This window comes from Eriocheir sinensis, unplaced genomic scaffold (genome assembly GCF_024679095.1).
Source record: "Eriocheir sinensis breed Jianghai 21 unplaced genomic scaffold, ASM2467909v1 Scaffold449, whole genome shotgun sequence".
Lineage (NCBI taxonomy): Eukaryota > Metazoa > Arthropoda > Malacostraca > Decapoda > Varunidae > Eriocheir > Eriocheir sinensis.
In genome coordinates, this window is record NW_026111775.1 from 32,501 (window position 1) to 57,500 (window position 25,000).

Below are 25,000 nucleotides of genomic sequence, written 5' to 3' on the forward strand. Positions count from 1 at the left end.
GTCATGACTGCTTTGTAAATGCTGATGTTAAGAGTGATTAGCAGCATATACTTATTAGTGTGGCTTTTGTGAATGCCGATGTACTGTCAAGGCCCTTAACCCCTTGACTGCGGATTTCCGACCAGAAGACCTCACCAAGCTACAGGAATGGATTAAAAAGTGGCTGCTACAATTCAATGAAGAAAAATGTTAAGTCCTGTGCCTTAGGAGGGGATACCCAGCATACCAATACCACATGGGAAACACTCCACTATCCATCACAGAGGCAGAGAAAGACCTGGGAGTATAAGTTATCAGGCTACCAGTGAAAGACAAATTCGTTCCAATCGCAGCGGACGGGTTAACTATGTCGCTACTGCTTTGTGAATCCCAACCCAGGACTAAGATATGTGAAGAAAAGTTTTCCGTGGCTTTCAGTGAGTTAGGAGTAGCTACACTATTTCAAGGAAGTTTTCTGAAGGCGTATACTATCTCAAAAGTGTGGTCCCTCTGTCCGGTCCACCAATTTACTGTCCTGATCTATTCGAGAACTTTTGCACACTGTCACATGGGTTTCAAATAAGCTACGATGCGTCAAGGTTGTTTTAGTGGGTTTTCTGTGTCAAGAGAAAAGATCTGTGCCTGTTTTGCTGCTCCCCGCCTAGGAATGCTAAATTATCTGCTTGTTTACTGGCAATGAATAAAACCTCAACACCAGAGACCCCTGCCAAAGCTGTGAGTCTGGCGATCATGATATACTGTTCTGAATTGGCGGAGGTTATTTGCAGCGCTGGACTGTCAGAAAACGTGGCAGAATGAAAGGAAGGAGGCAATGGATGACTGGAGGGAGGGAGAGAACCGAGAGAGGGAGGAATGATAAAAAAAAAAGACTTATACATAGAGACAGACACCCAGAGACAGTATGGCAAGGACAGACAGACAGACAGAAAGACTTATGTATATAGAGACAGACACCCAGAGAGACAGTAAGGCAGGGACAGATAGACAGACAGAAAGACTAACATAGAGACAGACACCCCCCTAAAAAAAAAAAAAAAGGAAAAAAGAAAGGAAAAAAGAAAGGAAAATGACAGGCCCCCAAAAAATAATGATATAAAAAGAAAGGAAAAAAAGGAAAATGACACACAGGAAAAAACAGGACATTGCAAGGAAAAAAAATAATGACAGAAGGAAAAAAAAGATAAGAGAAAAAAGAAAGAAAAAAAGGAAGAAAGAAACAATATAGAGCCCCCCCCCCCTTTATAGCAAGGGAGACAGCTCAAGGGCAACTAAAAAAAAAAAAAAAAAAAAAAAAAAAAACACTAGGCACTGCTCCCACCTTACCCACCCTCAATACAGGTACAAGTCGCGTCCTCACCTGGTAGAGTCGGGTAGTAGGGGAGCGTGGAGGAGAGGGGGTGTCCGGTCAGGGGCATGCCGATGTGGGTCGGGAGTGTCCGCATGTCCGCTTCAGACACTATGGGAAGCTTCAGCCCCTCCTGGGAAAGACACGGCCGGGAAATGTTACCAGCAGTGTCATCAATGCTAACTACTACTATAAAAAAATATATATACTACTACTACTACTACCTTTTTTTTTTTTTTTTACTACTACTACTACATAAATGAAACCTCCACCCATGTTTATTTTCCCGACACATAATCATACTACTACTACTACTACTACTACTACTATTACTACTACTACTACTACCACTACTATTACTACTACTACTACTACTGCTGCTACTACTACTATTACTACTACTACTACTACTACTACTACTACTATTACTGTTGTTATTCCTTGTATTTCTATGTTTTTTCCTTCCTTTCTCATTCTTTTTTTCTGTTTTTCCTTCCCTTTCTTTCTCTCTACTTCCTTCTTCTTCTTCTTCTTCTTCTTCTTCTTCTTCCTCCTTATCTTTCTATCTTATTTTCTTTCTTTCTTCCTTCCTCATTCCTCTTTCTCTTTTTCTCTACTTCCTCTTCCTCCTACTTATCTTTCTATCTCTTTTTCTTTCTTTCCTCTTTCCTCATTCCTTTTTCTCTTTTTCCCTTCTTCTCTACTTTCTCCTCTTCCTCCTTCTTTTCTTTCTATCTACGTATTTCCCTTCCTATCTTCCTCGTTCATTTCCCCTTTTTTCTTTTCTCCTTTTCTTCTTCCTCTTCTTCTTCTTCTACACACAGATCCCTCTCTCCTTCCCTCCCTCCTATCCTCCCTTCTTTCTATGGTTTAAATTGTTAAGTTCCTTGAGGGAGTCACGTTTTATATCCCTCAACATTACCTAACCACCCGTGACATGAATTAGTAATGTAGAGCCAATTAACATCAAGTCTAAGAATAGTGTTAATGGGCAAAGAAACGTCAGTGCTCTCTCTCTCTCTCTCTCTCTCTCTCTCTCTCTCTCTCTCTCTCTCTCTCTCTCTCTCTCTCTCTCTTTCTCTCGTTCGCTCGCTCGCTCTCTCTCGTCGTTGCGAAAGTCTAAAGAAGCGACCTTGAGAAGATTATTATGTTTAAAAAAAAGTATACATGTGAAAAAATAGTTGAAGGATTTTATTTTTAGATCGAGACCGTCTTAGTTAACGCAGTTTTTTTTTCTTCTTCCTCTTTTAATCACTTTCTTCTGCGTCGTCTTCTTCTTCTATTTTCCTCTGTTCTATCCTTTCCTTCCTATTTCGTTACCTGCACGCATCTTCTATATCAACCTGGACTGACCTCGAACACACACACACACACACACACACACACACAGGAGCCCTTCTTCCGTCCTCCTTCGTGTGTGTGTGTGTGTGTGTGTGTGTGTGTGTGTGTGGCTAAGTGACCTTGAGACGCCCGGTGATGGATCTCACAACATTCATTAGCAGACTATTTCAGGGCGCCAGCTGTCACCACGGGAACTAAATGAGAACTGATGAACGCCCCTGAACGCCTGCTGTAGTCTGCCCTGATACCGGACTCTCTAGCTCGCTTTCAGTACTCGGATAACGGAAGGGGATGGAGGCGAAGAAGGAAAGGAAAACAACGCCTTCTGCCCCGCCTTCCTTGTCTTCAGTATTCAGAAAAGGGAGGAGAGAGAAGGGAGGGTAAGGAGGTGAAGACGGAGGATGAGGAGGAGGAAAAGCAACGAAATCCGCCACCAGCCTTCAGTTTTGGGGTACGTGAGAGGTGGGAGAAGAGGAGGCGAAGGCGGAAGAGGAGAGGAGGAGGAGGAAGAGGAGGTATCATGGCCTTTGGTGCTAAGTTTAAGGAAAGAGGAGAAGAGGAGGAGGCGGAAGAGGAGGAGAGGAGAAGGAAGAGGAGGTATGATGGCTTTTGGTACTAAGTTTAGGGAAAGAGGAGAAGAAGAGGAGGAGGCGGAAGAGGAGAGAAGAGGAGGTATGATGACTTTTGGTACTAAGTTTAGGGAAAGAGGAGGAGGAGGAGGCGAAGAAGCAGAGGAGGAGGCGAAGAAGCAGAGGAGGAGGAGGAGGAGGAAGACACGAGAGGACGAGAACAAGATAGGAAATATTAACCGAATGAAAAACAACAATGCAAGAATTTGGATGAAGAAAACAACTGATAGGAAAATTAAAAGCAAGAAGAAAAGGAAAAAAGATGAAGAAAAATAAGAGAAATACTAGACGATTGCCGCAGAGGAGAGAGAAAAGGGTGAATGCTAAAATGGGTACAGCTATAGGCGAAACACTTGTCTAGCTCTTGGTAAAGGGAGATTAGGAGGAGAGTGTGGAGGAGGAAGAAGAAGAGAAGAGAGGAGTAGGAGGAGGAGGTGGAAGAGGAGAAGGAGGAAGAAAAGGGAGAGGTATGTGTGGTTGAAGACGGGAGGAAGAGGAGGAGGAGGAAAGAGGTGGAGGAGGAGGCAGAGAAGTGTGAGAAAGAGAAGGAAGAAGAAGAGGAGGAGGAGGGAAAGGTGTGTCGGGCTGAAGACTGGGAAAGGAGGAGGAGGAGGAGGCAGGGAAGTTTGAGAAGGAGAAGAAGGAGGAGAAAGAGGAGATGGAGGTGGAGGAGCAGGAGGAGGAGGAGGAGGGAAAGGTGTGTGGGGCTGAAGACAGGGAGAGGAGGAGGAGGAGGAGGAGGAGGCAGAGAGGTTTGAGAAAGAGAAGGCGGAGGGAAAGGTGTGTGGAGCTCAGGACAGGGAGAGGAGGAGGGGTGGAGAGGTAGCTAGCGGGGTAGACGGGGCCGAGGAGGGAGGGGGTACATAAATAAAAGGAAGGGAGCTGCCAGGACAAGTGTAGATCACGGAGCGCTGGCAGGACTCCAGACCCCGCCACCACCATTCACTAGAAGCACCACCACCACCACCACCACCAGGATCTTGGCAGGGCGTTCACGTGTTTGCCTCTCGCTAGCTTATGCATTTCTATTCACGTCCGATTTATTCTCAGTCTCGTCCCGTCGTTTTCGAAGTTCTCCCCCTCCCTCACTCTCTCGCTGAATGACCAAAGGAAGGGATAATAAGGAAGAAAGGAAGGAAAATAGAAGGAAAACGTGAATGAAGAAGCGAATGTGAGTTTTGAACCGCCCTTGTTGAGGTTCCCCCTCCCTTGCTCTCTCTCTCTCTCTCTCTCTCTCTCACTCTTACTAAATGATCAAAGGAAAGGAAGGATAAGGTGGGAAAGAAGAATGTGGATTAAATAAGAAAGGAAAAGGTGAATGAAGGAACGGATGTGAGTAAGTCTTGCCATGCCCTTTTTGGAGTCTCCCTCACTCACGAATGACCAAAGGAAGGAATAAGGAAGGAAGGATACAAGGATAAGTTGGTTAGGTAGGATGAGGATTGAGTAAGTCAGGAAAGAAGAGAAAAAGACGAAAATAGACAAGGATGTAAAGTGTAGAAGTCTCTCTCTATATGACCAAAGGAAAAGAGGGAATAGGAAGGAAGGATAAGTTGGTTAGGAAGGATAAGGATTAAAGAAGGAAGAAAGGAAAAAAACGAAGGAAAGAAGAGAAAAAGACGAAAATAGACAAGGATGTAAAGTGTAGGAGTCTCTCTCTATATGACAAAAGGAAAAGAGGGAATAGGAAGGAAGGATATGTTGGTTGGGAAGGATAAGGATTGAGGAAAGAAGGAAGGAAAAAAACGAAGGAAAGAAGAGAAAACGACGAAAATAGACAAGGATGTAAGGTGTAGGAGTCTCTCTCTATATGACCAAAGAAAAAGAGGGAAAAGGAAGGAAGGATAAGTTGGCTGGGAAGGATAAGGATTGAGGAAAGAAGGAAGGAAGGAGAAGACGAAGGTAAGGAAAGATAAGGATGCAAGTTTCGTCCCTCCCTTTTCGAAGTCCTTTCTCTCTCGGGCGCTAAATTATCAAAGGAAGGGAAGTGGAAGGATTGGCTTGGTTAGAAAGTATAAGGAAAGAAGAGGAAAATATGAAAGAAAAGGATAAAGGAGGAGGAGGAGGAGGAGGAGGAGGAGGAAAAGGAGAACTAAGATGGGCAAAATTGAACCAACAAGACGTCTTTTTTCCTCCTCCTCCTCTTCCTCCTCCTTCTTCTTCTTCTCTAAGTTACAATGCAATCCCTCTCTCCCTCTCCCTCTCCCCCCCTCTCTCTCTCTCTCTCTCTCTCTCTGATCAGGGTAGCAACACTCATCACATCATCATCATCATCATCACAGAAATATAATGATGATGATTAAAATGATGAAGGAGAAGCAGGTGATGACGATGAAGATAAAAAAATAAATAAGGACAGAGAGAGAGAGAGAGAGAGAGAGAGAGAGAGAGAGAGAGAGAGAGAGAGAGAGAGAGAGAGAGAGAGAGAGAGAGAGAGAGAGAGAGAGAGAGAGAGAGACACACACACACACACACACACACACACACACACACACACAACCCACCAACCCAAAACGAAAACGAAAATAAACGAAAAAAAAAGAAAACGAGGAAGATTAAAACAAAAATAAACGTAAAACAAAAACAAACAAAAACAAAACAAAAAAACAAGAGGATCAAAAATAATTTCCCCGCGTGCCAGACCAGTCTGCCAAATTTCTATAAGAAGGGACTGAAGGTTTTATTACTACTGCAACACTGGTGTGGGGGGAGAGGGGGAGGAGGGGGGACGGAGGAGGAGAAGGGGGGAGTGGGGGAAGGGAAAGGAAGGACAGGGAAGGTGTGGGGGAGGAAAAGTCAAGGGGGGTGAGTTGTGGGTGAAGAGGAGGAGGAGGAGGAGGAGGAGGAGGAAGATATAGGAGGACAAGTTTACAGAAAATTGACTTCATATACAATTTCTCTCTCTCTCTCTCTCTCTCTCTCTCTCTCTCTCTCTCTCTCTCTCTCTCTCTCTCTCTCTCTCACACACACACACACACACACACACACACACACTAATTTTATGTACACTGTTTACTCCTGTGCCAGCGACTCCTTCTTCTCCTCCTCCTCCTCCAAACCTTTCCCTCCCAAGACACCCACGTAAAGTACCCATGTGAAAAGGAGGTACCCACACCCACTCACCCTCCACCCCCACCCCCACCCCCACCACCACCACCATCATCACCCCTTGACAAACAAACAAGTGAGGTCTTTTTCATATAGCAAAGGAAAGACAGACAGTTAAAAATAAACGGGAGGGTCAAAACGTACATGGTCGTAACGCTTTGCTTCAATTATGCCGAAAAAGAATGAATGACCCGATAGTTGAGTATGTGTGTGTGTGTGTGTGTGTGTGTGTGTGTGTGTGTGTGTGTGTGTGTGTGTCCGTGATTCATTCTGCAAGACGGGCTATTTGAGGCCAGTGGTGGGGGTAGGGGGAACAGGGAGGTACGGGGGCGAGAGGGAGGCATGCAGGTGTTAGATAAAGTGAGAGCGAGAGAGGAGGGGGGCAGAGGGGAAGGGGGGAGGGGGGCGGTGAAACTGAAACATGGAAACGCGTGAAAGAATGCAAGCAAGGCGTCGTTAGCGATTCCCAGACACGACCTCGTCTCAATAAGTCAAATTAGATCATATGTTGCACCTTCCTTTTTTTCTGGGTATTAAACGCATATATAGGAGAGGAGGAGCAGGAGAAGGAAGAGGAGGAGGAAAAGAGACAAGAAGAAGAGTTTGAGGAGGAAGAGGAGGAGGAAAAGAGACGAGAAGAAGAGTTTGAGGAGGAAGAGGAGGAGGAAAAGAGACAAAAAGAAGAGTTTGAGGAGGAAGAGGAGGAGAAAAGAGACAAAAAAGAAGAGTTTGAGGAGGAAGAACAGAGACAAGAAGAGTTTGAGGAGGAAGAGGAGGAGGAAAAGAGACAAGAAGAAGAGTTTGAGGAGGAAGAGGAGGAGGAGGAAAAGAGACAAAAAGAAGAGTTTGAGGAGGAAGAGGAGGAGGAAAAGAGACAAGAAGAAGAGTTTGAGGAGGAAGAGGAGGAGGAAAAGAGACAAAAAGAAGAGTTTGAGGAGGAAGAGGAGGAGGAGGAAAAGAGACAAGAAGAAGAGTTTGAGGAGGAAGAGAAGGAGGAAAAGACAAGAAGAGTTTGAGGAGGAAGAGGAGGAGGAAGAAACAAGAAGAGTTTTAGCGTCATATTCTTAAACATTTCAGCACCCAAGCACACAGACACATTTTACAAGGCTTTCGTGGGAGTCGTGGTGGTGGTGGCGGGCATTTCCGTGGAGGGTAGCTCAGTGACCCTGGTGGTGGTAGTTTGGCAAAGCATCTCTCCTGCCATGAACGTGAACAAAACACTCATGAGAACGTAGTGAATCTCCTTTTTGGCCTTTGGAATTTGTTGATGTTAGAGTGGAGGCGTTCAGAATACCGATCTTAAGTTCCGGTGAGTTCCATTCCGTTTCGCTTCGTTCAGGCCGCGTAACCTTTGAACGGACACCTCCCTGAGTTTGGTTCGTTAATCATGCGTTGAGATCGTGTTCTTGTATCTTTTCATTATCTTTCTGTCTTCCAAACCGACAGTATTTCCTTTGCTATGTCAGTATTTTCGGCGCTTAAAACAAAACATATTTCCAGTCAGTCTCAGTCTTCCAAACCGACAGTATTTCCTTCGCTATGTCAGTATTTTCGGCGTTTAAAACAAAACATATTTCCACTCAGTCTCAGTCTTCCAAACCGACAATATTTCCTTTGCTATGTCAGTATTTTCGGCGCTTAAAACAAAACATATTTCTAGTCAGTCTCAGTCTTCCAAACCGACAGTATTTCCTTTCCTATGTCAGTATTTTCGGGCTTAAGACAAAACATATTTCCAGTCAGTCTCAGTCTTCCAAACCGACAGTATTTCCTTTGCTATGTCAGTATTTTCAACGCTTAAGGCAACACATATTTCCTGACTATATTTTAATCCTGAACGTTGACTATTGTATTACGCCAGGGAGGTCTTGATTCTTAGTATTTTCTTCTTGACACTAAAGACAAAACATATTTCCTGGGTGTTTATTTTCATCCCATTCGTAAAGCAAATGTGCCACGCGGGAGAACTTTATATGTCTTAGTATTTCCTCTGCCAACTGTATATTTTTTTGGATGCCGAAGACAAAACAACAATTGATGACTTTGTATTTTCATTCTATTCGTAACGCTGCTGTCTCGTGAGAGAAGTCATTTGTCTATTAGTATTTGCTTTGCCAGCTCCATATTCTTGAGACTAAAGAACAATTCCTGAGTTTATGTTTACATTCTATTCGTAAAGCTGCTGTCTCGTGAGGGAAGTCTTTTGTCTGTTAGTATTTGTTTTGCCATCTCTATATTCTTGAGACTAAAGAACAATTCCTGAGTTTATATTTACATTCTATTCGTAAAGCTGCAGTCTCGTGAGGGAAGTCTTACGTCTCTGTTAGTATTTCCTTTGTTAGTATATCTGGTCTTGACACTGAAGACCGAAAAATTCCTGACTCTATTCTCACTGTGTCACGCGAGGGAAGTCTTAGTAAGCATTCCTTTTCCGCGTATTCTGGAAACCATACGATGAAGTGGTTTGGCTCGTCCTCTCCCGGCCCACAAACGTCACATGCCACGCCATAGCATCCCGTCTCTACCCCTCAAGCCAGCCAGCCAGCAGGTCCTGACTCAGCCACACACACTCACATACACACGCGGGCGCCGTTCTCCTCTCTCTCCCTCAGGAAATACCTCCCACGCTAGCTTCGCCACCTCACTGATCATAGACTGCCTGCGCTCGAGGAAAATATAATTATTTAACGTTTCTCATCCGTCACGTAAGCGATGTGATGGTGTTGTTTTCGAATGAGTATATGTGGGTGATTTTGCACTAGAGGATGATGGTGATAGTGGATCCCTAGTGTTGGTTTGTCTTAAGAGAATGAAGACTTTGGTAGCTGTTAAAAAATTTCTGTCCGTGCGTGTGTTTTTGTGGGATCGGCAGTGAAATGTGGCTCGCTTGTACCCAAGAGTTTCATGTTTACTGATCAATCTATACTTTGAACGAGAGAGAGAGAGAGAGAGAGAGAGAGAGAGAGAGAGAGAGAGAGAGAGAGAGAGAGAGAGAGAGAGAGAGAGAGAGAGAGAGAGAGAGAGAGAGAGAGAGAGAGAGAGAGAGAGAACGAAGAATGACCCCCCCCTACACACACACACACACACACACACACACACACACACACACACACACACACACACACACACGATAGCAGCAGCCTCGGTACTTACAGATCGCACAGTCGGGGAATATCAGCTGCATGACAGGAGCGAGGCTGAGTCACCCTGCTATGGATAGGCGAGGCAACACGGGGCTCCTTCCCCATGACCGAGTTCACTCCCGCGTGGCGTCACCTAAAGATCGCGCGATTAGACCGCGCGCATCGCTGATTGACTGCGCGCCGCCGACTGCCGAAGGGGCTAAATATACAGTGACGGGCAGACCACCGGGAGGAAGACTGCTAATGCGGCTGACACACGAAGATACGCAGGAATATGAGACTACGTGCAGGAGGATAGAGGGAGGGCCTTCACATGGCAGCTCGATTGAATTACGGGGATATCAAGACACCTCCTCCTTCCGAAATATACAGTGACGGGCAGACCAAAGGGAGGAAAGATGACTAATGCGGATGATAGACGAAGATACACAACGATAGACGGCCTACACACGGCAGTTCGATACACCAAAACACACAAGAGGAGTTTAAAAAGACACCTCCTCTCCTTCCGAAATATAGTGACGGGCAGACCAAAGGGAGCAAGGATGACAAATGCGAATGATACAAAGATATACAGATACACATTATAAGGATACTATATGAAAGAAGACAGACCTACGCATTGCAGCTCCTGAGAATGGAATGATGATAATGATGATGATGATGATGATGGTGTGTTAGTTACGGTTTCACGACTAATTAATTAACGTCTTGATTAATACAATGACTAGATGACCACCTAAAGGAAAGACTATTAATGATGAGAGAGAGAGAGAGAGAGAGAGAGAGAGAGAGAGAGAGAGAGAGAGAGAGAGAGAGAGAGAGAGAGAGAGAGAGAGAGAGAGAGAGAGAGAGAGAGAGAGAGAGAGAGAGAGAGAGAGAGATAAAAAGAGCTACAGAGAGATACATTCCCACATCGCTTAACCTACATCGACGCGGAAGACGAGAGAGAGAGAGAGAGAGAGAGAGAGAGAGAGAGAGAGAGAGAGAGAGAGAGAGAGAGAGAGAGAGAGAGAGAGAGAGAGAGAGAGAGAGAGAGAGAGAGAGAGAGAGAGAGAGAGAGAGAGAGAGAGAGAGAGAGAGAAACGATGCAAGTGAATTAGTGATGTTGATCTTTTTCCCGGCGAAGGCTTCATCACATATTAAGCACATGCAACCGAGGAAAAGGTCAGCGGAGGAATGTCACCGAGTCGGACTTCACTTTCTGACTCGAAAATGACCCGGCAACAGTTCTCTCTCTCTCTCTCTCCCTTCCAATCAACACAACACTTCCTGCTTATTCAACTTGCAACACACCCTCTGTCTACCCTACCAAGCCTCCGTCCCGGCACAACACTCGTTCCTGCAACACTTACCGCTCTCTGGTCCTACATACAACACCATTTCAAACCCCAGAACACAAATACTTCCGATCCAACACCGTCCACGCTTCCTAGGCGAATAAGCTCCTCCCCTTTCCCTTTTACGTGTCTATTCATTGGCTGGTTCACAAGTAAGCCACACCCACTCTCCATCCCAAGTTGAATCTTATTGGTGGATGCTAAGGAGCTGAATCTCATTGGTGGATGCTGGGAAGGGCTGAATCTTATAGGTGGATGCTGGGAAGGGCTAAATTTTATTGGTGGATGCCGGAGAAGGTCTGAATCTTATTGGTGGATGCTGAGAGACTGAATCTTATTGGTGGATGCTGGGAGAGGCTTAATCCTACTGATAGACACTGGAGGGGACTTAATCCTATTGGGAGAAATTAGGAAAGGCTGAATGTTATTGGTGGGTGCTGGAAAAAGGCTTAATACTACTACTGGATGCTGGGAATAGACTGAATCCTATTGGTGAATGCTGGGAAAAGACTGAATCCTATTGGGGGTGACTGGGATGGAGTGGGCGGGGCTTACTCACCACGCTACAGCAAACAACGAACACTCACGGGCTGGGTGGAATGTGGGGGACGTCCCATGGAGATATTGGGTAGGGAGGAGTAGACGGGGAGGTCGGAGCAGGATCCTTGGCCCCCTCCCCCGTGGGCGCCATAGGGGGATCCGCCGCCCTCCTCATGGATAGGCGTGGACCCCGAGGATGAGCGTGAGGTGGGTAGCCCGTTGGGAGGAGAGCTCTGGCCGCTGTCTGGTGTGGATCCGCTCTCGACTGATGGGGAAGAAAAAAGGAGTCCATTCTTAGTGTGTGTGTGGGTGGGTGAGGAAGAGGAGGATAGTGACGGAAAAGAGGAATGGTGAGGAGGGGAAAGACAGTGACAGGGAACAGGAATTAAGAGAGATAAGAGGGGGAAGAGAGAGAGAGAGGGGAGTCCAGTCTTAGTATGTGTTGGGGTGTGTGAGGGGAAGGAGGAGGATAGTCAGGGAAAAGAGGAATGGTGAGGAGGGGAAAGACAGTGACAGGGAAGAGGACTTATGAAGAAGGAGGAGGCGGGAAAGAAAGAGAGGGGTGAGTCCAGTCTGAGTATACATGGGGAGGGGGAAGAAAGGGAATGATGAGGGGTGGAAAAGGGGGAAGATTGGGTGGAGGGACAGTATAAAGAGTGGAGGAATGAGTGGTTTTAGTGATGGTGGAGTAACAATATGGGAAGAAAAGGAGTGTGGAGTCTTAGTATGTGCGTGTGGGTGTGTGGAAGAGGTACAGTGAAAGGGATATGAGGGGGGAAAGAGAGAGGGAAGAAAGGGTGGAAGAATGAGTGGTTTTGTTAGTGGAGCAGAGAGAGAAAAGAGAGAAAGAGGGGAGAGAAGAGTTGGCAGGCGGGAAACAAGAGTAAAGGGGAAGGAAGACGAGAAATAGAGGGAAACAGAGCGAGAGCGAGCGCGAGAGAGAGAGAGAGAGAGAGAAACGAAGGGTGGATCATCAAGAAGAATGGAAAGAGAAAAACAAATAACAAAGGCGGTGAAAGAGAATGGGAAAAAGAGAGAAAGAAAAAGAAAGGATGAAGAAGAAGGAGGAGGAGGAGGGGGAGATGGTGATAGGAATGGAGGTGAAGGTGGTGGAGTATAAGACAAGAAGTGACAGTGGTGGTGGTGGTGGTGGTGATGGAGGTGGAAAAAAAAAAAAAAGGAAGGACGGGGGGGGGAGGCAGCATAGGGACAGAGCAGGGTAGACTATTATGTACATACGTACGTTTGTATTCCTTCAACCGTGACCCACTTCTCTGTGACAGCGGTGACGGCAGGTAAAGGGGGGGGGGAGAGGAGGGAGGAGGGAAAAGGTACACACACACACACACACACACACACACACACACACACACACACACACACACACACACACATAATCTCTCTCTCTCTCTCTCTCTCTCTCTCTCTCTCTCTCTCTCACTCGTGAGGGGATGTAGGAGGATGAGGACGAGGAGGAGAGGGAGGTGGAGGAAGAAGAGGAGGAGGAGGCATTATAGCTACGACTTGGAGGAGAAGTAGAGGTGGAAGGTGCTGAAAAGGAGGAGGAAGAAGAAGAGGAGGAGGAGGAGGAGGAGGAGGAGGAGGAGGAGGATCGAAGGGAGAGGAAGGAGATGAGATGAAACTGTACAGGGGAAGAGAAGGAGGAGGAGAAGGCGGAGGACGATGAGATGAGTTTGAATTCTGAAAGGTGAAGAGAAGAGGGAAGAGGAGGAGAAGTAGGGGGGGTGGAGGGGGTGGAGGGGGCGGAGAGGGTCGATGGAGGGCATGGGAGGACACGTTACCTGCATACGGGGGTCGTCTCTTGAGGGAGCAGGGCAGCTTGTCCTTGCGGCGTGCTACCAGGGGGGAAGGACGCCGCTCCGTGCCCATCCGCTGTTTGTGGCGAGCCTTGAGGCAGATGTTGGGCTCCGAGGCTACGGCCCACCACGGCAGGCACACACACGCACACGCACACGCAAACACACGCAAGATCGTTAGTCACAACACCAAGAAATCAACACAAAACAACATTAATCAGTCATATTATAGCAAAACTTCAACAAAATACTTCTAGCACTGAGTCAAGAGTACTCTATTGATGCTACGAGTCTAAATCAGAACTCTTTATTATTATCCTCAATCCCTCTCCTTTGGTAGTCGTTAGGGAGGTAGGAGGGGTCAGTAACATGTAAGTGAAGTGAGTGGTGTCCCTTTCCATCACTTCAGGGTTGGTTAGTTGGTTAGTACGTCAGTCAGTCACTACTAGTACGTCTACAAGCCACGACACACGCACGCACGAACGCATATAGACCTCTCCGTGTAACAACAATACCGTCGGTCTTTGGAAGTCTAGTCACCGATCTTCTTTTGTTTTTTCCTTATCCGAATATACATTAAGAAGTTCAGAACACTTATATTGCCTCCTTTTACTATCATTACTACGGCTGGCATTTTCTTTCTGCCTTCGGATTTATATTAAGAACCTGAGACTATGATATTGCCATCCTTTACTACTACTATTGCAACTACTACTACTGATAATGACGCAAGACACACCAAAAACACGATCAAAAGTCACGAGGAGAAATTAGACGCAAAAAAGATTCGGGCATGGATGATTATAATGGAATGTGACCCGTCATTTTTGCCTTCCTACCCTCCCTTCCTTCCTTCCCTGCCTCCTCCTCCTCCGACTCCTACCTACGTATTGATCTCCGCAAGACTCGCATCAGCCTACCAAGTGACGGCGGGCCAAGATTCGGTCACGCCAACACGATATACGACGTGAGTTAATGAATGGAGGTCCGTGGTGAGGATTCTGAGATTATTTATCAATCCATTCAATTCTTCCGTATCTTGCATCATATTTCGTTCTGGTTATTAATAGTTTGGTCACGCTAATATATGCGACGTTGAAAGTAGAGATCTGATGCCCGCGTGGTGATCTTAGGAGGAATCTGAGCTTACTATTAGCAAATCCATTCAATTCTTCCGTCCCTTGCAACATATTTCGTTCTGGATATTAATAGTTTCGTCTGTCACGCTAATATGATATACAACGTTGAAAGTAGTTTAGTCAGGACCGAGGTGATCTAAGGAGTCTGAGCTTATTGATAGTCCATTCAAGTATCAATTCGCTGCATCATCCTTCGGCTATTAATATATATAGCTAGTCACTCGCGCTAACATATTATACAACAGTTGAAAATAGTTGATTCACGCCCGAGGTGGTCTGACGGGGAATCTGATCAATTACTGTTATTCAATCCATTCAATTCTCCATACACTCGCATCATCTTTTGTTTGGGATATAGGTCGGTACTATAAGACATTTTCGGTTCTCACATCAGCCATTTCTGAAGGTCAAAGAGGGGAGCAATCAGGTTTTAATGAGTGTTTCTTTAGGTTCACGGTTCAGAAGAAGCGTCACACTACCACCAGGATCATAAAACTACTCCTGGAAATGCCCAAAACTCATACGAAAGCCTTAACAAATGGGTGAACTTGGGCAACGAAATATATGGTAATACAACACATAAATAGACATAACAATAGTCGGTCACACCAACATAATAATATACAAAGGAGTGACGTGAGGCGGAAGTTGATCTTATTAAAAGCCATTCAATTCTCCATTCACTTCCAGCACCCTTCGTTACGGCTATTAATAGATGTAACTAGTCGGTCATAACAGACAACAGTTTAAAGGGTATCAGGACACCTCTCCTCCCGAAATTGTCCCCTCTTTCGGCCACCTCTTTTGATTCTTTTTAGGAGCGGCGAGTAGCGGGCTTTTTTTTTTATTATTGTTTCTTTTTGTGTGTGCCCTTGAGCTGTCTCTGCTGTAAAAAAAAAAATAAATAAAAAAAATAAAAAAATAAAAAAGTAGGATATTTATGCCCGAAGTGACTGATATAAGGAGGAATTTGATGTCATTACCAACCCATTCAATTTTCCACTCTCAAATCTAAAATTCACTTCCAGCACCCTTCGTTACGGCTATTAACAGATACAACTCTCAATTCTCCATTCACTTCCACCACCTTTATTTGCAGCTATTAATAGAGTTCAGCAATGACGCGGTTCTCGCACTTCCAGGAAACGTCTCTTCTTCTCCGCCTGAGCCGTCAATATACTCGTTTGAAGACCGTTCGTTCAGGCTGATGCGCGGGGTCTCTCGGCCGGGGCGCAGGTGACTCTCAGGTGAGGCTCTCTTTATCTCCTTCGACTGACGAGCAAGGTGTGAATAGGCTATATATAATCCGGTGCGGAAAGGTGATAACGATGATGATGGTTGGTGATGCTGATACGGAGATGTGCACCGAGGCCATGAGTATCTATAGAATATGCCCCCCAGCTTGACTATTTACTATTAGTGTTGTTTCTCTTTTCTGTTAGTTTTGTTTTCTATCCTTTTCGTCTCTCCTATTATTTTCAGGCTAGTTTTTATTCGTTTCGTTCATCTCTAAGTCATTTTTTTGTTTCGTCATTACCGGGTTTGTTTATTTTTCAAGTCATTTTTAGTTTCATTATTAGTAACTTCCTTTATTTCTATAGTCATTATCATTTCGTCATTTTTAGTTTCGTCTTCCAGTCATAATTAGTTGTTGTTTTTTTCCCATTTATAGTCAATTCGGTTTGGTCATTCTTAGCTTCGGCGATTTCTAAGTCACTTCAAGTCATTCTTAGTTTCATTATTAGGAGCTTCTTTTATTTCTAGTCATTATCAGTTTCGTCACTGTTAGTTTCGTCTCCCGTCATAATTATTTTTTTCATTTATAGTCAATTCGGTTTGGTCATTCTAAGCTTCGGCGATTTCTAAGTCACTTCAAGTCATTCTTAGTTTCATCATTAGTAACTTCCTTTATTTATAGTCATTATCAGTTTCGTCATTCTTAGTTTCGTCTCCCCGTCATAATTATTTTCGTTTATTTCTAGTTATCATTAATTTCGTCTCTCTCTCTCTCTCTTGTTTCACAAAGTCCAAAGCCGATCAACTCACTTTTTTCCACGCTCCCTATGTTGCAACTCTCTCTCTGCAATGCCTTCCAAATACCATCCATCTCTCTCTCTCACACACACACACACACACACACAACTTCACTATCCCTGCTCTTCGCGTGCATCAAAACAACAGCATCATCATTATTAACAACAGCAATGACAGCAGCATCAACATCAGCAGTGCAAAGAATACAAATAAAAACACCAATCATCATCATCATCATCATCTTGTTAGTTTACACACGGCGGCGGCGGTGGCGGCGGCGAGGGAGGCGGCGGCGCATAAATCAAGCGGGAATCTGAACTCCACTAGGTTAGCTGTTATTTGGGTTCGCGATGCCAGATTGTCGTCCTCAGCCTATTACATTTACCCATTTCCGACCCAAAAAACTGTCTCCTCCACCCCAACAGCTAGATTTATTAATAGTTACCGTCGAAATGGTTAATTACTGGTGTGTTTCTATTCTTTCGCATTAGCTGTGTGGCCGGAAACTGAAAAATACGTTGCTTGGAGTATGATGATCTGGCAACGCTACTTGGGTTATCGACAACAAATCAGGTCTCTCTCTATCTCTCTGTATCTACGGTAAGGCCTGTATTCTCAGACGCGTATGGCTCTCACAACAATGATTTCCATGGGCGACAAAGGAGATGCGTGCTGTTTTCATCATATTCCCAGAGTAGAAGCCTTGTCAAAATATCACCAGGGCTCGTAAAAGATAAAACCACCAAAGGAATGACCCACCCATCACAGCCTCAACGAAAGCCTTATTGAACATGAGCGTGGGTGCAGAAGCCTTGTTAAACTATCACTAGGCTCATAAAACAAGAGATGGAAAGACTTACCCACCCACCACAGCCTCTACGAAAGCCTTACTGAATGTGGACGTGGGTGCAGAAGCCTTGTTAAACAATCATTAAGCTCATAAAACAGCCCATGGAAAGACGCACCCATACACCACAGCCTCTAACGAAACCCTTATTGCATGTGGGCGTGGGTCTCGGCGTGGGTGTGTGAGCCCCAAAGCGTTTGAGAATACAGGTCTGCTTTTGTCTATGCTTAAAGTCAGTCCAGCGTGTGTGTGTTTGTTTGTCCGTCGAGTCTTACCTGTTTTGCGGAGGGGGAAGTCACTGCCGGGCGGCCTGAGGAAGGGAGAGGAGAAGGGAGGCTCGTGTTAGTCAGGTATTTCTGTAACATAAAGGGACAATCTCACGTGTTTAAAAATAATTCTCTCTCTCTCTCTCTCTCTCTCTCTCTCTCTCTCTCTCTCTCTCTCTCTCCCGGGAGCTATATACGGCTAGGCACTGCGAAGGTTGTTGTGGGCGTGCGGGAGGTTGCCATGACGACCGCCTCCTGCCGATACCACCACCACCATCACCACCACTCCTGCTTCCTTCACCACCACCACCACCACCACCACTCTCGCTCCCTTCACCACCGCCCACATCATCACCACACACGCACGCACACTCACCAGGTCCGCAGGCTGGAGGTGCCCCCCGCCGCCCCTCCACCGCCAGCCGCCGCCCCGGTCGCTGCATCCCGTTGCTTCTTCAAGATAACCTCCTGAAACGCAAGGTCAAAGGTCAAGCCCCCACCCACCCAGTCACCACCAGTTCGATTCCCATCCTGGCCTACTTATCTACCCTAGCCTGACCTGACCTCTCTTTACTTAACCTAACCTAACCTAACCTAACCTAACCTAACCTAACCTGACCTATCCTAACCTAACCTACCTATCAATCGACCCGTCTGCCATGACCTACCCTAACTCTCTCTCTCTCTCTCTCTCTCTCTCTCTCTCCACACCCCCCATCCATCCCTGCTTGCCTACCGACCAACTTAACCAAACCTAACCTAACCTAATCTCTCTCTCTCTCTCTCTCTCTCTCTCCACACCCACCATCCATCCCTGCTTGCCTACCGACCAACTTAACTCTCCTCTCTCTCTCTCTCTCCTCTCTCTCTCTCTCCATGCCCCTCTCCATCTTAACTCTCTCTCTCTCTCTCTCTCTCTCTCTCTCTCTCCTCCGTCCATGCTTGTTTACCGACCAACTTAACCTAACCTAACCTAACCTCCCTCCCTTCCTACTTCCCTCCCTTCTTCCCTTCCTCCCTTCCTCTCTACTTGTTTGCCATCCTGCGCGATCGACTCCCCTCGCTCATGTATACCAGGTTCTGTGGCCCTTGTTTACCCTCTCTCTGTGTGACCCTGACCCAATGACTGTCCTCTCTCTCTCTCTCTCTGTATACATGTTCACCAAGCCCCGAGCCTCTCTATTTCTCTTTTTTTTTTTCCTTTTTTCTCTCTTATGGTTTAAATCTCTCTCTCTCTCTCTCTCTCTCTCTCTCTCTCTCTCTCCTTCCATTATCACACGTCTATCTATCTCTATATATATATATCTATCTATCCATCCCTCTCTCTATTTCCTTCAATTTTCCACACATTTCTCTCTTACTATATCTCTTTCCCTTTCTCTGTATCTATCTCTCCATCTATCTATCTATTTCTCGTACCTGGAGTCGCTGTTTGACCTCCGAAGACGCGTTGGCCGATTGCTCACTCTTCTCCTTATTCTTCAGCGCCTCCAACCGCTCCGTCTCCTTCCTGTGCTTCTCCCTCTCCTCCTCCCGCTTGGTATTCTGCTGTTCCAGGTACTGCTGCAGAGGACAAGACCATGGGTTGTTACTGGGGGAGGCGGCACTGGGGCGGGAAGGGCGGGAAGGGGAACTCAATGGGGCTGGACGAAAGAGGAGCGGAGAACAGGAAAGGGAGATCAGAAAAAGGGGAGAAGATAAGAGAAGGATGGGAGGGGGAACTCAAATAGGGGTGTGTTAGGTGAGAGAGAGGAACGGAGAACAGAAGAGAGATGAGAGAAGAGACTTGAGTGGTGTTAGAGAAGATAAGAGAAGGGTGGGAAGGGGAACTCAAATAGGGCTGTGTTAAGTGAGAGAGAGGAACGGAGAACAGGAAAAAAGAGATGAGAGAAGGGACTTGGGTTGTGTTAGAGGAGAAGATTAGAGAAGGGCGGGGAGGGGAACTCAAATAGGGGTGTGTTAAGTGAGAGAGAGGAACGGAGAACAGGTAAGAGAGATGAGAAAAGGGAACTCGGGGGATGTTAGAGGGGAAGAGAAGAGGGGAGAGGGCTTGAAGGCCAGTAAGGGGAAGTCAATAGGAACACGTTAGGATACTGGAGGTGGATTGCTGGAAGAGAGAAAAGGAGGAAGGGATAGCAGCAAAGGTGAAGATAGGTTAGAGGGGAGAAGAAGGAAAGGGAAATGGAGGAAAAGGTAGCAAAAGGGGAAATAGAAGGGAAAAACGAAAGTGAAGGAAGGCAAAAAGGGGAGAGGACAGGAGGAAAAAATAACGAGGAAAGAAGGAAGAAAGGAAGGAAGTAAAAATATGTTTGAATAGGGTTAAGAGAGAGAGAGAGAGAGAGAGAGAGAGAGAGAGAGAGAGAGAGAGAGAGAGAGAGAGAGAGAGAGAGTAGGCGAGGGTGCGTGACAATGTAATTCTCTCATGTGTAGGACGTCACACACACACACACACACACACACACACACACACACACACAGGGCCTTCAGACGGCTCACACGGACCTATGACAATCGTGTGTGTGTGTGTGTGTGTTACTACTATTATTACTATTACAACAACAACAACAACAACGACAACAACTACTACTACTACTACTACTACTACTACTACTACTATCATTTACTTTTCCCTTTCAATAGATTTCTTTTCCTCATTTTCATTTTTCTTTATTTTTCTTACGTTTCTTTAATCTTACTTTCCTTCTACTATTTATTCCTTTTTATTAACATTTTCTTTACTTTTCATCTTTTTACGTTGTCTGTTAGTCCCTCCCTCTTTCCCTCCCTCCCTCCCTTTCTTTTTTCCTTCTTCCCTCCCTTCCTTTCTTCACTCCTTCTCTTCCTCAATCCCTTCCCAACTCTTTTGCTCCTTCCCTTCCTCCCTCCATTCCTCACTCACTCACTCACTCGCTCACTCACTCTTTCTCCATCCTGGGGGAGACGAGAGTCGCAGAGGGTGACTCAGTTCACTCTGATGACCCCACCAGACTCTCTCTCTCTCTCTCTCTCTCTCTCTGTCACGTTCTTTCCACATACACCCACATACACGCCAACCAACCCACCCACCCACCCACACACACACACACACACACACACACACACACACACACACATACACACACACACACAATCACACACACGCCCACTCACACAAACACTGACGGATCGCTAGCAATTTGTAAGCGCCTACCACCGAACGGCCTTGATTTTTTTCCCTTTTCTTCGTTTCCCCGACAACGATAATGACGTCAGGAGCTGCGTGATCAAAAGGGTAAAGGTGAAGGCGGTGAGGGAAGGTGGGAGGGCGGGAGGTAGGCTGGGTGACAGAAATGACGGCGTGTAACGAAAACAAATAGAGAACCATGGTATTCTTCAACATTCCGAGACCCAAGCACACATATTTGACAAGGCTCTCGCACTAGGGGTATTGAGAATCGTCGTATAAGGAGAATCGGTAATGAACGAGCAAAGGTTTCATAGAGGATGTTAAATATAGAGAACCAGTAACAAAAGAAGGATTGGTAAGGAATTGGATACGAGGAATTAGGATAAAGTATAGACGGTTTGAGATGCACATAAGCGATCAGACACTTATTGAAAGGGATGAAGTGCAGAAATAAGGAGATTGAGTAACACAAGAGGGATTAGTAAGGAATTGAATACGAGGAATTACTATAGAGAAACGTATAGACGGTTGAGTTACACATAAGCGATCAGATCCTACGTATACATTGCACTTATTGAAATAGATGAAGCAAGTGTAGAAATATGGAGACGGAGTAACAAAAGGAGGATTGGTAAGGCATTGGATACGAGGAATTACTATAGAGAAAAGTATAAACGATTTGAGTCACACACAGGGGATCAGAACCCACGTATTCATTGCACTTATTGACCGAGTAACAAAAGAAGAATTGGTAAGGAATTGAATACGAGGAATTAACAGAGAAAAGTATAGACGGTTTGAATTACACATATAAGCGATTGGAACCTACGTATTCATTGCACTTATTGAATAGGGATGATGTAAGTGTTGAAATAAGGAGACAAAGTAACAAAAGAAAGATTGGTAAGGAATTGCATACGAGGAATTAATAGAGAAAAGTATAGACGGTTTGAGTTACACATAAGCGATTGGAACCTACGTAGTCATTGCACTTATTGAAAGGGATGACGTAAGTGCAGAAGAGGAAGTGATGTTAGTGAATAATAGATAGCCGAGATGAATGATTTAATCTCAGTTGTTAAATGAAGAGATAAGAGAATGATAAGTGTGACAGACAGACTCTCTCTCTCTCTCTCTCTCTCTCTCTCTCTCTCTCTCTCTCTCTCTCTCATAGGCATTTCCCGCCCCAAAATATCGAAATACTGTGCAAGAATAAGATGAAGAAGAGAAAGAGGAGGAAGAAGAAGAAGAAGAAGAAGAAGAAGAAGAAGAAGAAGAAGAAGTGGTGGTGGTAGTAGTAGTAGTAGTGAAGGTGGTAGTAGTAGTAGTAGTAGTAGTAGTAGTAGTAGTAGTAGTAGTAGTAATAATAATAATAATAATAATAATAATAATAATAATAATAATAATAATAATAATGTTACTCGCTGACTCACCACTAAATCATTCACTGCAAGTATCACAGTCTTCTTCATCACCACCATCACCACCCAACACCAACAACATTCCTTGCATCACCACCACCACCACCACCACTAGTACTAACGTCACCACTATCTATAACCACTATTGCTACCACCACTACTATCACCACCACCACCACCACCACCACTACTACTACTACTACTACTACTACGTCATCACAAGTCATCACACATTAAAAACAACAACAACGAAGAAGAAAACAATCAATAAATAAATATGTAAATAAACACCAACAACTAATGAATATGAAGAAAAAAAAAAAAAACGATAAAAATTTCGAATGGTTAGAAACAACAACAACAACAACAACAACAACAGCAACAAGAGCATACAACAAACACCTAAATTACGTACTATAAACCAACCAACCAACCAACCGACAAACAAACAAACAAACAAACAGTAAGAGAGGATGGATGACAAGGGCGTGTCCCGTGAGCCAACAACACACACACACACACACACACACACGAATGGTAGTGAGGAGGTCGCGGGCATTGAGTGTGTGAGTCGAGGAGGAGGAGGAGGAGGTGAAGTCACGGGTTGGAAGAAGAGGAAAAAAAAGAATAAGGAAGAAGAAGAATACGAGCAAAAAGAACAAGAACAGTAGTAGTAGTAGCAGTAGTAGTAGTAGTAGTAGTAGTAGTAACAGACACACCAGATGATGTAGAAGAAGAAACCATTAGGCGAAGGTTAAAAGAGGTGGTGTTGGTGGTGGCAATGGTGGTGGTGATAGTGGTGGTGTGTGAGGTAGCAGAGGATTGAGTTAGGAAGGTTACATTGGGTTAGCTATGGGTTAGGGTGCATTAAGGGGAGGAGGGGGGGGGGGGGGGGGTTGGTGGGCTGGTTGGGGAGGGGCGTTGGACGGGGGATCAATTGGTGTCAGGAGTGGGATTCAGGGTGCAGAGACGCGGACACACTTCGGTGCAGTTCGTCGTAACGTGAGCTTGCCACCGACTGGAGACTTCGACACCGCTCCGATTCGGCGATTAATCAAACAAAATAAATAAACAATCAAATAAATGCATAAATAAACAAGAGAGAGAGGAAGAGAGAGAAGGGGAGAGAGGGGAAGGGAGAGATGATGGATAGCTCTGCGGAAAGAAACACGAGAAAGGAAAACTGAGAGGGAAAGAAGGGGAGGAAGGAAGGGACTGGAAAGGGAAGAGAAGGTAGAATAATGAAGAAAAGAGAAGAGGTAAAGATACGAAATACAGGACGGAAAAAGAGGAAGGAAGGGTGAGGGATTGAAAAAAAGGGAAGAGAAAAGAACAAGAAAGAAGTGAAGGGAAGGAAGGGAGAGGAAGGAAGGGACTGAAAGGGAAGAGAATTTGGAAGGATTTTGTTAGAAAGGAAGGATGAGTGAGAGGATGAAAGAGGGAGAGGATGAAAGAACAAGCAAAGAGTGAAGGAAGGTAGGGAAGGATAGGACGGAGGGAGGAAAGGGTGGAGAAAGAGAAGGCAGAGAAAGACAGAGAGAGGAAAAAGGGATGAAGTGAGGGAGGAGGAGTGGATGGAAGGGAGAGAAAGAAAGAGAAAATAAGAGGAAAGAAAGGGAGGGAGAGAGGCAGAAAGAGGTGGAAGGGGAGGGAAAAGAGGTGGAGAGAAAAGCAGAAAGACAGAGAGAGGAAATAAGGGGAGGGAAGGGGGAAAGGTTGGAAGAGAGACAAAGAAAGAAAGAGAGAGAGAGAGGAATACATGGAAGGAAAGAGAGAAAGAGAGAGAGAGGGAAGGGGAAAGAGGAGGAAGCATGCAGAATGAAAGATCGAGAGAGAGGAAAGGAGGGGAAGGAAACAAATAAAACTTTACCAATCCAAACTGTGAATGAAATACAAGTTGTGAAGCGTGCGTGGGCGGTGAGAGGAAGGGAAAGGAAATACAAGAGCAGAAAGAATGGAGGGTGGAAAGAACACAAACGAGATAAAGGAGATGGAAAGAATGAGAGACCAGAGAAAAGGAGAACGAGAAGATGAGATAGAAAGGAGAATAGTAAAGTGGAGGAAAGAGACGCAGAAAAAAAGATAGAGAAAGAGAAATGTAGAAGGGGACAAGCAAAGGAAAATGAGATAAGACAGCAAGGAGAATAGTAAAGTGGAGTGAGAGAAAGAGATGAGGAAGAAGAGGAGATGAAGAAGGGCACAAGAAAAGGAGAATGAGATAAGACAGCAAGGAGAAGAGTTAAATGGAGGAGAGAAAGAGACGCAGAAAAGGAGATGAAGAAGAGGAGGAGATGGAGAAAGGGACAAGAAAAGGAGAATGAGATAAGACAGCAAGGAGAATAGTTAATTGGAGTGAGAGAAAGACATAGAAAAGGAGATGAAGAAGACGAGGAGATGGAGAAAGGGACAAGAAAAGGAGAATGAGATAAGACAGCAAGGAGAATAGTAAAATGGAGGAGAGACAGAGATGCAAAAAAGGAGGAGATGGAGAGGAAGAGGAGGTGGAAACAGGGACAAGATAAAAAAAGTACAAGAAATACGAAATAAAAGGAAACAACGAAATAGAAGGAAGACGAAAGGATGTAAACTTATCTATAAATGAAGAAAAATATAAAAATAAATGTATACTATGTAAAGGTATGTATTATAGCTGAGAAAGAGATACACCACGAAGGAAGAAATTGAAAGAAAATAATATAAATATGTCTATAAACAACAATGAAAATGAAAGGAAGAAAGGGAAAACAAGGAAAATGAGATAATAAAGAAGTGAAAATGTCTAAATAAGGCACTCTAAAAAAAAATAATAATAATAATAAACAAAAGAAAAAAAAATACAGTTGCCGAATCGGAGAGCCGGGCCG

General features: G+C 45.0%; 1 protein-coding gene across 19 annotated transcripts in view; it reads right to left on the reverse strand.

Annotated features, from left to right (window-relative positions):
- LOC126992341 (histone deacetylase 4-like) overlaps positions 1-25,000 on the reverse strand; it is a 48,426-nt gene that overhangs the window by 14,454 nt on the left and 8,972 nt on the right. For 14 of the 19 annotated variants that reach the window (XM_050851044.1, XM_050851041.1, XM_050851033.1 and 11 more), the window contains 6 exons: positions 18,969-19,112; positions 17,926-18,017; positions 17,559-17,593; positions 13,249-13,380; positions 11,494-11,711; positions 1,358-1,478 (listed from right to left, as the gene is read on the reverse strand). In XM_050851044.1, coding sequence (XP_050707001.1) covers positions 1,358-1,478; positions 11,494-11,711; positions 13,249-13,380; positions 17,559-17,593; positions 17,926-18,017; positions 18,969-19,112 — 742 coding nt within the window. The remainder of the gene's footprint in view (positions 1-1,357; positions 1,479-11,493; positions 11,712-13,248; positions 13,381-17,558; positions 17,594-17,925; positions 18,018-18,968; positions 19,113-25,000) is intronic. The other 5 variants (XM_050851045.1, XM_050851042.1, XM_050851039.1 and 2 more) reach the window with 2 other exon arrangements.